Source organism: Centruroides vittatus, unplaced genomic scaffold, assembly GCF_030686945.1.
Source record: "Centruroides vittatus isolate TY-2023 unplaced genomic scaffold, ASM3068694v2 contig_89, whole genome shotgun sequence".
Lineage (NCBI taxonomy): Eukaryota > Metazoa > Arthropoda > Arachnida > Scorpiones > Buthidae > Centruroides > Centruroides vittatus.
The window spans coordinates 1,101,538-1,115,178 of record NW_027122580.1 but is presented as its reverse complement, the minus strand read 5'-3'; the positions used below and the strand labels follow the sequence as shown (position 1 = coordinate 1,115,178).

Below are 13,641 nucleotides of genomic sequence, written 5' to 3'. Positions count from 1 at the left end.
TGAAATAAGTAGAATGTTATTAATGCTCTGAATTTGATTTATTAGGAAAAGTTAAGTAAAACTCACCAATAAATAACTTTTTTGGCTTTTATTTTTTTCATTAAATATTTATTAAATTTTTGATCAAACACTTTGCATTGCAATAATAACCATATAGCATAGCTAATCTGAAAAAAGTGGCGAATTATTACGTCCAAAGTTCATTTCACTCCCAATTTAAATTTGCAGTAGAGCTGCTATTCTAAATTCCATTGTCTGTCATATCAAAGGACAGATCTTCCACTAAATTTTTACTTTTTGAATTCACAGAACCTTAAAAATATTTTTTTCACAAAATCCTTATGAAAATTTTTGGTTTTAGATGAAAGTATTAGTAAATTAATGTTTGAATGTGTATTAAAATAATAATTATTAGGCACAATTTGTTTTGTCCAAACATGATCTAAGAATTGAGTTGAAACACTAGAAAGTCAATAATATTTTGGGGACCATCTACGATGATCAGGGGCCGTATTCTGGTCACCGTCTCTGGTCTCTCGTCTCTCACAAGCCAATCGCCGATTGGCTGATCAAAATGATTAGCCAATTAATGACCGGTTTGTGAAAGATGAGAGACGGTGACCAGAATATGGCCCCAGTTGTTGCTACTATGGCAATGACATCACTACTGGCATAAAAAAATTTTTTTAAAGTTGCATATGTTCATATTAGCAACCTTGGACGTTGTCACTTCAACCCTACTATATATCAAAAATGAATCATGGATCCCCAATTTTTATTTTATATTTAATTTCCTCATCTCATATGTAAAATTACAAAAGTTTAACTTTACATTAATTCTTTCAATTAATTCATTAACTTAATTCTATAATTGCACATTAAAGAGACTTTGCTAATGTTCCGTCTCAATTATATTGTTGTTAAAATTAATTGTACAATATATAATTTTATATAATTATTGTTAATTGTTGTTAAATTCTAAATTACTTTGTCCAGATTTCTGCAGAACTCCTAAAGGTTGTAGAAGCCTAGTTTCACAGAATATAGTATAGAAACACTGCACTAATGTACAGTACTATAGCACACATTTATCATCACAAAACAGAACCAATAGTATTTTAATACTGATAAAATTAAAAAAGAATCTATTAGGCTACATAATTGTTTATAATTTATTCTTAATATTGTGTGATTATTTTCATATTTTAACGTAGTACTTTAAATTAATTAAAATTAATATTTTATTATAACCGCATTATGTATGTTATTACAAATTTCTATACATGGGAAAAACAATGATAAGATTGCTATTGTGTATTCGAATATAAATTCATATATGCATATTTTCAATGGAATGCTGTATTGTAGAATACAGGACAGCTTCCATGGAGAAAATATTTGAATCATGTAAAGCAGCCCGATTGTACGCATTCACGCATCCACTTTACAGAGCACCAACTTCATGCAGTTTAGCTCGTGAATGCTACACACCAAAATATAACACTTCCAAGGAGTTTCCGAGTTCTAGTGACACTTTCAATAAATTGAACGACTTTCTGTCAACCACTGGAGCCTTGAACGCTCCTTCTACAAGGTAACTTTTGTATTTAATATTATTGTTTATCAATACTCTATGTTATTTACATTTTTTCTAACTGTATTGACATTTGTTGTGCATTTGTTGCATATATAATTGCTAATTTGTATTAATCTACTTTCACTCATTTTGCATCTGTACTCGCATCGATTACTGTAACCATTAATCCTTGTTCTATTTGTAAGCACTCTTGTAACCTTTTTATTAATTGTAACGGTACCTTATCGCACCACCTAGTATTTTGTAATACTAATAAAACTTTGTAAACAGTTTTTCCATGTACCATATTGTACCCATGTACCTACATTCATTACTGAATTTTAACCATTAACTGTTTCAAATGTACCCACAATTCATTAATTGTCTAAGTGCCCACTTGTACATTTATGGACTTTGTATTTGTCTTTAATGTATCTGTTTAAATTTTAAATAAATGCAATGTGGGACACAACAACTTTCCATTTTCCACTTTCCTCTACTCCTTTCCCCACCAAACCTTGTTCCTCATTTCTCACCCTCCCACCTTCTTCCAAACCAGGTAATACCTTTGAGTGATGGCCTAGTCTTCACCCCTATTAAATCTGTCTATCTACCGTCTTTTTACAAAAATAAGACATTCTCCGAAAATAAGCCCTATCGTGATTTTCGGAACTTTTTGTAAAATAAGACATCCCCCGTAAATAATCCCTAGTTAAAATAATGTGACAAAAAGAATTCGTTAAAAAATGCTGTTGATTTATTAAGTATAAGTAATAATATGTTTAGCTTTCCTAATACTCGTATTTCAGAGAAATGTCTGAAACAAAATATTCCGAGAAATTAATTGTTTACCTCTACAGTTCGTTTCAAATTAATTCTTGGAATTTATCTTAACCCGGGAGGGGTCGCATGACCCATTCTGACCCACACCCCCTATTTCTTGATCGACTGAATCGTTAATAATTAAGTTTTACCGATGTGACTCACAGTAGCTTTCTAAATTTATTGTTATTATCGGAACATATCGGCGTTACTCAGTTTTTCAGAACGCATTAAGAGATAATTGCTCTTTGGGGTCGTGGTGACCCGCAGCGACCTCTATAAGTTGTTGACCTTTGCGACCTCACCCGGAGTTAAAAATACAACATAAGGCAGCAGTCTACATTGAGCGACAGTGCAGGTATACAACGTTCATTCATTTCAGTCTTGTAAGTCTGATTATTTCCTCATACGTAATTTTATTTAAAAATAAAGTGAATAATTTTTAACCCCAGTTAAAATGAGTACAAAACGAAAGAGCTATTTCGTCAAGTACAAAAAGGGAATTGTGGAAGACTCCAGGGGTGTAAATCTTGTAGCATTATGTAAAGAGAAGATGCTGGATCTCCGTATGGTTCATAAATGGCGTGCAGACTACGATTACCTGTGTCAACTGGTGGACCAAGGAAATGAGAAAAAACGCAGAGTTGGATCAGGTCGGCAGCCGTTATTTTCTTTGTTGGAAGATTGCATCTGGGAATGGATTCCAGGCAGAAGAGCAATGGCTTTGGTTGTGCACAGGGCTGATATTCAAAAATTTGCCCTTGAAACAGCAATTGAATTTGATATATCCACAGAAGAATTTAAAGCATCGTCACACTGGTTGGACAACTTCCTTAAACGATATGAACTGTCTCTAAGGAGATCAACAACATTGTTTAAGCTGGAAGACAATGAAGTTGTTAAGCGTGCACTTGCGTTTAAGCTTTTTGTTGATGGCATCGATTTTTCAAAATACCAACTCTCCAACATGATTGCTATGGATGAGACCACGGTATTCCTAGGCCAAGGAGCTCAAACGACAGTTCACCACAAGACTTCGTCAATTTACATTCCTTCTACCGGTTACGATAGTGCACGTGTTACCTGTATTTTGGCGATTCGTCTAGATGGCAAGAAAGTATTGCCATTTTTAATCACTAAAGGTAAAAAAGACCAGATTCAACGTGTTTCAGGAATTTATGTCATTGAAAGTGAAAAAGCCTGGTGCACCCAAGCAGTTATAAGAAAGTGGGTTGATTTTATGCTGCCGCCACTGTTGAGGGGTCAGAATAGAGGTTTACTAGTTTGGGATTCAGCCAGTACTCACCGCGCTAAAGACATGAAAAACTTTCTTGCTGAGAGGAAGATTGATCAAATAATGATTCCGGCAGGAATGACTGGTTACCTCCAGACACTTGACATTGCAATAAACAAGCCATTCAAGGATCATTTGCGGATGGAAATCAATGAATATATTGAAAACAGAATGGTGAGAAATCATCGAGGTAATTTTGTAAAACCAGGCTTACAAGAAGTTGTGAATTGGGTAAAAAATTCATGGGACAAAATAACTGATAGTGATGTTTCCAATGCACTACGAACAGGCTACTTAGACAAGAAGTATTCATTTAACGATAGCTATATCGCAAGACATGAGAGATTCGGACCAATAATTCAACAGGAAATGGATCTGGAAGAAAATCAGAATATAATTCAGAATTTTATTTATGACGATGTTCCAGAAGAAGATGACATGACTGTAATTGAATAAATTTAAATTTCTGTATTCTGTGTAAAATAAATATTAAATAAAAATATATAAATATACTTTTATTTTTGCCCTCCCCGAAAATAAGCCCTAGCGCGTATTTTGGACCAAAAAAGAAAGTAAGACAGTGTCTTATTTTTGGAAAAAGACGGTATCAATCAAGGGGCAGCACAGCTTCCCTATCATCAAATGTCACTACACACCACTGATACAGGGTGATTTGCTGGTGACATTCAGTAGTTTTTTCTAAAAGCTGATAAACTTAGTTCCTGGCATAGAAATTTTCGGGGAAAAGAGAAATCAATTTTTAGAAGAAACTGGCTGATATTTTGAAAACTCTTAATTTAAGAGAATGTGACCTATTACAAAAGATGTTTATTTTGATGCATATAATCCAGATAATGGCTCAAATGCACCCCTTATAATTTAAAAACCCCTACTTTATTGTATCTCAAAAACTGCTTATTTTCAAGGTCATCTAAGGTCACCATAATTGACCCTGTCTGCTCTACAAACTTTATTATCATCTTCCTATCTTCAACTTTTGTCCAAGCTACTTACTTAACAACACCAGTGAATCACCTTGTATGTATATATAGTTGAGTCCATATAAGTCAACACCCCAAGGGAAAGTGAAAATGTGTCGAGTTATCCAATGTGACAACTAAAAAACAGGTAAAAAACCACAAAACTACAATTAGGAAAATACAGTAGTGCTTTATACAGTACATGCAATATATCTCTCTGACTATCCATCACTGGCACTAAATCTGGTTTCTACTCCAAGTACCTCAGCAATTTCCATCACTTTTTGTTTCAGTATCGGCTCCGAAACAGGAAGATTCAACGAACAAATTTGTTTTAGCCAATGTACCAGAGCATCTTCGACATCTTTGTACGGCGACTTTCTCTGGCATTTTCGAGACAGCAATGATGATGACCCAAGTTTCTTAATTTCCTCTTTTTTCTTCAGGATTCTCACCAATGTTGTTCTTGGAAGGTTTTCTTGATTTGCAAATTCAGCTTGCAAAGTTTTATTACATTCAAATTCAGATACAAGTTCATACTTTTCCTTCGGCGTAAGCGTTGTTAGGGTTCAGATACTCATTTCTAACAGAAATGTGAAATACTTGCTGTAAATAACGCATGAATGAAAGGTGAGAAAATGTAAAATTGGATTCTGTTGTGATGTTAAGCTGTGTGCTTGAACTCATTTTTTTTCAGGAGGGGTGTCGACTTATCAGACATCTAAACGAGTGTGGGACAGAAAAAGTGTCGATTTAGCCCAGTGTTTCCCAACCTTTTTTGTGCTATGCCCCACCTAAGCCTTTCTAAAATTCTTATGCCCCCCCCCAACATATATGTTGAACTCTTTTGGAAGGTCTCTCGTTGTCGTGTTCGTTGAAGTTTTTTCTTGCACTTAATTGCCACACTGTTTTATCGTAACCACGATAAAACCCAATCCTTTCATCAGTCACTTGCACTTTCCAGTCATTGCCAAACGCAACCTGGAACACCACAACTCACGTCTGCCCACCTCGAGGTCTGGGCAAAGAATGTTCTTTCTCCTCTTTCACCGGTTTCAGGGGCTCGTTCATCTCTTTGTTCTCAGTGGTTCCCAGAATTGTTAATCCCACCCCAAGGGAAAAGGGTTATAAAGGAAAATTCTAGAAGGAAAGGGAAACAAAGAAAATTAAAACTAACTTAAATCAATATTTACAATAAATATGGCGTACGGCGGCTATGCGGTTAACTTAAACTCTGGACGAGTTTCGAATTGCCCCCCCTTAAGAATCAAATTGCTCCCTTGTGGGGCGTGGGCCCCACGTAGGGATTAGCCAGTAGTGACAAGTTAAACAGTGTATATATATATATATATATATATATATATATATATTAGGGTGTCCCTTATTTTTCGAATATTTTTTTTTCGAAATAAGCATAGGGCTTAGTTTTGTTTATTTTACCCTTAAATACTCCCACAATAAATTTCAGCTCATTTTGATCACTAGAACCCGTGCCGACTCGCATCGAATCATTTCCATACATATGGTGCTAGAGAAGTGGCACGTATTCGCTTTGTTTGCCATTCTAACACTATTTGTCGGGCTATTAACACGTATTGTATTTTTTCGAAAATGTCAGTGGAATTACGAAGCACTAAAAAACACATTTTCTGAGTCAGAGAGATAAACCACCAAATCACGGGTGCAAAGTTACCGTCAAATCGGTAAGTACTCGCAGTTTTGTTTTTTAACATTCGTGAAGTTAAACTAACTGTGAGTGAAAGCGTAAATCTTGTAATATGCGAGTGTATCATATTTTGGGAAAAAGCTAGAATACCTAAAAAATCTATACCTAACTGTGTCAAGAAATTGGTGGATATTTATCACATATGGAAAGTCTCCATACCTGATAAAGATCCACTCGTAATTTTGCACCCGTGATTTGGTGGTTTATCTCTCCGACTAAGAAAATATGTTGTTTAGTGCTTCGTAATTCCACTGACATCTTCGAAAAAATACAATACGTGTTAATAGCCCGACAAATAGTGTTAGAATGGCAAACAAAGCGAATACGTGCCACTTCTCTAGCACCATATGCATGGAAATGATTCGATGCGAGTCGGCACGGGTTCTAGTGATCAAAATGAGCTGAAATTTATTGTGGGAGTATTTAAGGGTAAAATAAACAAAACTAGGCCCTATGCGTTAGAAAAAAAAAATATTTGAAAAATAAGGGACACCCTAGTATATATATATATATTTTTTTTTTCTTTTTCCCTCATCATATTTTATATAGATATTATATATATTCTGTATTACAGAACAATAGTGGCCAAAATAGTTATTTGAAAATAACAGTAACAAGTTGTTATTGTTTTTAAAAATAACTGTTACAAATAACAAGCAAAAATAAGACTGTTACTAGAACTGTGCAATGGCTTCAAAACCATTGATGGTTTTGTGTAATCATTGGTGGTAGATCAAGTGGTATCACTCCAGATCAAGATCAAGTAGATCAGGTGGTAGATCTGGCTATGGACTAGCATTTTTTCATTTTTGACTCTTCTGTCCTGTGAATGCCTTTTTTTTAATCATGTCTATCAAGGGTGCAGCAAGGCCAACAACAGGGAATGGGGCCCAATATATGGGCTAGACACCCATTAAAAGCACTGTTTCCAACCTGACACAAACATAAATTCCACAAATTGGCAGATTAGAAGCCTATTGTATTAACAGTATTATCAAGTCTTTTTCTACAATTCCTTGTTCTCCAATAGTTACTTATACAGTAACGCGCAACATAACAGTTAAAAAATATTTTGCTGTTTGAAGTATAATTTCAAATGGGACAAGAATAATAAAATAAATAACTTACTGGAATATAAAAAATGAAAACAAAACACCTTGGTATTTCCAGCAACAAAGTAAATTTAATAAAAACGTTTTCGACTATTTTTAATAGTCCTCTTCAGTTACTCTTTAAATTGCAAATGGAACATAAAATAGAATGCTTCTATTCCATGTTCTATTTTATGTTATGTTCTAAAATGAATTAGAACAAAATAGAATGCCAGCAATAACATCATTTAAATTTAAAATAATAAAACAAAAATAACATAAAAATACTGTTTAATTTATTATTTACTGTTTAATTTGTACTATTTTTATGTTATTTTTGTTTTTATTAAATTTACTTTGTTGCTGGAAATACCAAGGTGTTTTGTTTTCAAATGGGACAAGCTCATACACACAAGTTTGGGGTGTACTATTGATTGCTCCCTATGGAATTTTGGGACCGAGTATATATTCGAACTCAGAAAACAGAGACGAGTTCAACAATACCCTACCGTTGGACCGGAGACAAAAAATAAGAAAGTTATCACATTTACGATTTCTTGCCTTTCACAATGCATTCTACGCAATATTAGAGTTTTCCATGAGGTGGCATTCGACCATTCGTGCTCCCGACGGACTCCTCCCAGAAGGGAACCGTCGGCAGGCTGCCCAGTGTTTAACGCCACTAGTTATTGATTTGTGGTAGTTCTTAAACAAAAGAAAAAAAAAAAAAAAAAAAGGCGTATACTGAACTACAAGCAGTGTCACCTAGTGAAAAACTCTAAAGTAGGAAGCAATCTATAATGAGTATCCCCAAAGTTTGTTTCCTATTGCTAAGCAACCACATTCTATTCCCAAAACATCTACTTTTTTTTTTACTTAAAAATGCCAAAGAGATTTGACTCTATAATAGAAACTACGTTCGTCCCCTTTCCCAAATGGATTTATCATCTCGTTACATTTTAAAACAACCGAATAATGACGGTATTGAAATTTCTCAAAAGTCTATATACATTGATAATAATTTTAATGGGAAAAAGACACGAAGAAAAGAAAAATGGGTTTCCATCATTCAGAAAAAGGCCATCTCGTCGTAGCTGCTCACCGTCCCATTCCCAGAAGGACAATTCCACATTCCACTGCCTCATCCCTCAGTTCTGCAAATACCGTAATTTGTCTCACAAACAGAAAACTACTTGTAGAAAATAATAAAAGTTAACTCACGCCAAAGTTGCATATACTTCTGATAAGTAGCACCGAGTTCAGCGTTAACGTAGATTCTTCTTTTTATTGCAAGTACTTTCGACGAAAAATTACGATCGTCGTCTTCAGGCGAATGTGGAAAGAACAAATTTGAAAGAGGCACGTGCCGAACGTTCCAAACCGATAACGGAAGATTTTCGTTGGCGAATTTTTAAAAAATAATGTATTCTTTTAGCGTTCGGTAACTTCGCCGGTTCGAAGGAGATTTTAAATTGGCACGATTGACGGTGCATGCGCTGAAAAGCACACACGCTACGTGTGCGCTTGTCAGCGTGTTTGAGTGTTTATGCGCTTGTAAAGAGTGACCCAAATTTCGGGCAAGTCCAGGGTGGGGACGTTGCATGCCTCTGCTGTTATTGTGAGGATCGCTTCCCAGATGAATATTATTTTTCTATTGTTGGAGCTTTTTAGGAGTGCTGTTTCTGACCAAAGCGGAGTGTAACCTTGTAGAACTTTTCTGGTCAGCTCTGTTGTTTGTCTTCCTTTATTTATATCATCCTGGTGTTCCGCGATACGGCAGGCGATCATTCTTGCTGTTGCCTCTATATATTTCTCTATTTCTCCTGTTGTTGGATTTTCTAGTGGCACCGCGTAGACCCCCGATTTTTCTAATGCGCTGATTTTGTCTCGGTCGTTGCATATGCTTCTGCGTAGGCTGGGTAGAGGGGTCAAGGGGAGCACGAAGCCGTACCGCCGGAATATACGGCTAATGAGTATGGACTGTGCTCCTAGATATGGTAATGTTGACGGTACTATTGCCATTTCTTTTTTGTTGTGTAGCGTGGTGAACGGGTGGATGGAGTCGTTCACTCTACGCAGTACATGCATAAATTTGGCGCCTGTAAACCCAGGCAATAGTACCGTCAACATTACCATATCTAGGAGCACAGTCCATACTCATTAGCCGTATATTCCGGCGGTACGGCTTCGTGCTCCCCTTGACCCCTCTACCCAGCCTACGCAGAAGCATATGCAACGACCGAGACAAAATCAGCGCATTAGAAAAATCGGGGGTCTACGCGGTGCCACTAGAAAATCCAACAACAGGAGAAATAGAGAAATATATAGAGGCAACAGCAAGAATGATCGCCTGCCGTATCGCGGAACACCAGGATGATATAAATAAAGGAAGACAAACAACAGAGCTGACCAGAAAAGTTCTACAAGGTTACACTCCGCTTTGGTCAGAAACAGCACTCCTAAAAAGCTCCAACAATAGAAAAATAATATTCATCTGGAAAGCGATCCTCACAATAACAGCAGAGGCATGCAACGTCCCCACCCTGGACTTGCCCGAAATTTGGGTCACTCTTTACAAGCGCATAAACACTCAAACACGCTGACAAGCGCACACGTAGCGTGTGTGCTTTTCAGCGCATGCACCGTCAATCGTGCCAATTTAAAATCTCCTTCGAACCGGCGAAGTTACCGAACGCTAAAAGAATACATTATTTTTTAAAAATTCGCCAACGAAAATCTTCCGTTATCGGTTTGGAACGTTCGGCACGTGCCTCTTTCAAATTTGTTCTTTCCACATTCGCCTGAAGACGACGATCGTAATTTTTCGTCGAAAGTACTTGCAATAAAAAGAAGAATCTACGTTAACGCTGAACTCGGTGCTACTTATCAGAAGTATAGAAAACTACTTTATGTATGTCTTCAAGCAACATTTTGGCAAACGGTATTTTTATACTAAAATTCTTGGTTTCTAGAACACGAATGAATTTATATTCTAGAAATCAATAAAGTAAAATTCAAAAAGAAGCAAAGACTTGCACTGCTCAAAACAAGGAAATATAAGTAATACTACTATGTTTTTACAGAAGTGAAAATACCCTTCTACAGAATATAATACAGAAGTGGAAATGCTGGTAATTTTGTATTTTTCGAAATAGAGTTTTCCATGATAATTTTGTATATTTTTAAATTTATAAACTACATCTGTCAGAGCACAGCATCTGTCTCTTGTTTCATACCATGTTGGCCCTCTCCAGTAAGATTGCAGATGTAAATGATATTGTTGGGACCTTAACAGAGCTGTAGATAATGTTCATTGGAGCAAAAAGTCAAGGAATCTTAGATGTCTCATTCAGACGTGTAATTGTACCTCATTTAACTGCCTCCAGCAGCCTTGCTCTCTCTCTCTCTCTCTCTCTCTCTGACAGTCTTAAACAAAATAAAGTAAAAGAATAATACCAGGGTCCTCGGCCGTCGGTTCTCCAAGCTCCTCCAGACTTCAACCCAGCGTTGTGTCGACGGATGCGTCGGTCGGGATCCACCGTATATCCAACATACGTCTTTCCCGTGTATTTGGGATTGGTGGATCGCAACAAATAACATCCGTGGAAGTCCTCCACTTCTTCCATTCTAAACGGTGACCGTCCGGACGACGGAATATTCTTTCGTAATCGATAGCAGAAGAATCATTAACCTTAATCGAAATTACCTCCACGCTTTTCGACAGACTGCATCCTTAGCGCCGCCACTCGGCATTCTCGTTTTTTTTTTTTTTTTTAATTTTTCGATAAATACCAATGAAATCGATATCTCGGTGGAGGCAATTCTAAAAAAAGTACGATTAAGAAAAATTAATCGCCATCTCTGTTAATGAAAAAAGCAATCTGAATGGAAAATCCCGAGTAACCGGATGTAATCGCCGGTTATATTAATTTACGTCATTTCCGACTTTCCTCGCATAAATACTCCGAATTTCGCGTCGAGGAAAGGACGAAATCGTACTAAAACGTGACTGTGGCACTACTCGCCTCGAACTTCCGGAATTTCGACGGAAACGGCGATACCTCGAAAGTTAAACGGAAATCGGCCGTATTTATTCGTCGGATAAATAAGGTCAATAATAGCGAGGTTGAGGCCGAAGTTTTAAACGCGAAAACGTGTACGTCGGACGTTCGGCGCCGCTTTCCTGTAAGCCTAGAAGTTTGACAATGGCCTTTGGAATGTCAGTGTAATCGTGCTCGACATTCCAAAGGCCATTGTCAAACTTCTAGGCTTACAGGAAAGCGGCGCCGAACGTCCGACGTACACGTTTTCGCGTTTAAAACTTCGTCCTCAACCTCGCTAATCTTTCGATTTAGATAGACGCGATCGTTAGGGAGGGAAGAGAAGCGTAAAGAATGTAGAGGTGAAAAATTTCTTATGAATGATGCAATAGACTTTTAGATGAAAAATTTCTCATTTTATTTTTCGTTTCTCATCTAACCGAACTGACGGAAAACTTATTTCAGTAAAGTGGCTTCAAAGCGTCGGTTAACTAGCGAAGCTCCGTCGAGGGAAACTTAGCACCGTCTGGCTTAACGAGAACGCGCAACTTCCGGTGGAGGAATTCTTTCTTCTTGGACCAAGAAAGCGCCGAGACCCTTGCAAAAATCGACTTTTATTAAACGACGGACGTCCGTCGTTCCGACGCGGTATACAAAATAGAAAGCACGAGGCGGAAGACTCACTCCGTCTTCTTCCGGTAGAGGGCTTTCTGCAGCCACCAGGAACTCAAGTACCACAGCCACTGGGGAATGCACTCGTAGACGGCGTACTGGAGGCCGTGTGACCAGTAGCCGGTGGTGCGATCGGCCACTCCCAGGGTGGCCACGGCGCTGCGACAGAAGGTGGCCGCGTCCGGGGCCAGAAAGCTGGGCTCGCGCAGGTAGGCACTGAACTGGACCAGTTTGGTGGAGACGTACGACGGGATTAGACTCTGCACCACGATCCCGTCACCGGAGTACTCGTAGTGCAGCGCCCGACTGAACCAGTCGACGAAGGCTTTGGAGGCCGAATAGACGGCCATCAGGGGAAGGGGGTAGAAAGAGGCTATGGAAGAGACGTTGACGATGTAACCGCCTTTCCTGTCCAGCATCTGGGGCAGGACCATGCGGGTCATCATCACCACCGACGCCACGTTGATGTTGATCAGCTCCCACAATTTTCTCTCGGGCACGTCCAGCAATCGTTCGGGGGTGTCGTACATGACGCCGACGTTGTTGACCAGGACCGCGACGTCGATGCCCCGCAGCCGGTCGCGGATGGACGAGTACACGTCGGCTCCGAAGAAGTCCGCCTGGATGACCAGGGTGTCGACGCCGAAGCTCTTCTCCAGTTCTTCCGCCGTCTTCTTCAGCCTCTCCAGGTTGCGGCTGATCAGAACCACGTTGAGTCCCCGACTGGCTAGCTCGCGGCCGTAGGCCTTGCCGATACCGTCGGTGGCGCCGGTGACGACCGCCCATCGACCAAACTTCTTCGGGTCATTGCGGACGACGCGCGACAAGACGAAGACGCGAAAACCTCTCAACACCTTCCACGAGATGACCAGCAACTTCTTGCTGACGTACAAAAGTCCCACCACCGCCAGAATCTCTTCGTACACCTTCAGGCGCCTGTTTATCTCCCTGAACAGCAACACGGCCTGATCCACCGCCGCCATCTCCTAGTCCTTTGACCTTTACTAGCGACGCCTGGCGGCGATAAACGCCGAATAACCGAGAGAAGTATCTTTTGGTTACGACGGAAGAAAAATGAGTTAAAATCGACGGCGAATATTAAATAATTATCTACCGGACGAGGGGAGAGAAGAAAGACCGACTTTGTAAAACGCCCGAAACTAAGGTTAGCATTGGATGCGTCGGTACGATCGATAATTCGGCGAGATTAAAATGTCAACGGTAACGACCGTCTTGTTACTTTCTCTGTTTACTCTCTCGTTAATTAATTCGGTCTACGTAATCGTTACGTAACCGGTTTCACTCCGGTCTCCGTCGGACGATTCGGATATTTACGACGAAAACGAACCGATCTTGACCTGTCAGAAGGCGAAATATTTTCGCTCCTCTAATTAGGATGTATCAACTCGCTGGGTTTCGCCGTAGGCTACGCGTCTGGCC

At 38.9% G+C, this 13,641-nt stretch overlaps 2 protein-coding genes across 3 annotated transcripts in view; both read right to left on the bottom strand.

Annotated features, from left to right (window-relative positions):
* slx1 (Nuclease slx1) overlaps window positions 1–11,254 on the bottom strand; it is a 28,436-nt gene extending 17,182 nt beyond the window's left edge. The window contains exon 1 of one of the 2 annotated variants that reach the window (XM_067280689.1): window positions 10,946–11,254. In XM_067280689.1, coding sequence (XP_067136790.1) covers window positions 10,946–11,115 — 170 coding nt within the window. In that variant the 5' untranslated portion in view covers window positions 11,116–11,254. The remainder of the gene's footprint in view (window positions 1–10,945) is intronic. The other variant, XM_067280688.1, reaches the window with a different exon arrangement.
* Window positions 11,255–12,123: 869 nt separating this feature from the next.
* LOC136983863 (inactive hydroxysteroid dehydrogenase-like protein 1) lies at window positions 12,124–13,289 on the bottom strand. The gene has a single exon (XM_067280728.1). The coding sequence runs from the start codon at window positions 13,182–13,184 to the stop codon at window positions 12,210–12,212; it is 975 nt and encodes a 324-aa protein (XP_067136829.1). The 5' UTR covers window positions 13,185–13,289; the 3' UTR covers window positions 12,124–12,209.
* Between the last annotated feature and the right edge of the window lie 352 nt (window positions 13,290–13,641).

Excerpts from the sequence above, each read along its gene's own strand:
- LOC136983863 (XM_067280728.1), bottom strand. The coding sequence starts at position 13,184 with ATGGCGGCGGTGGATCAGGCCGTGTTGCTGTTCAGGGAGATAAACAGG.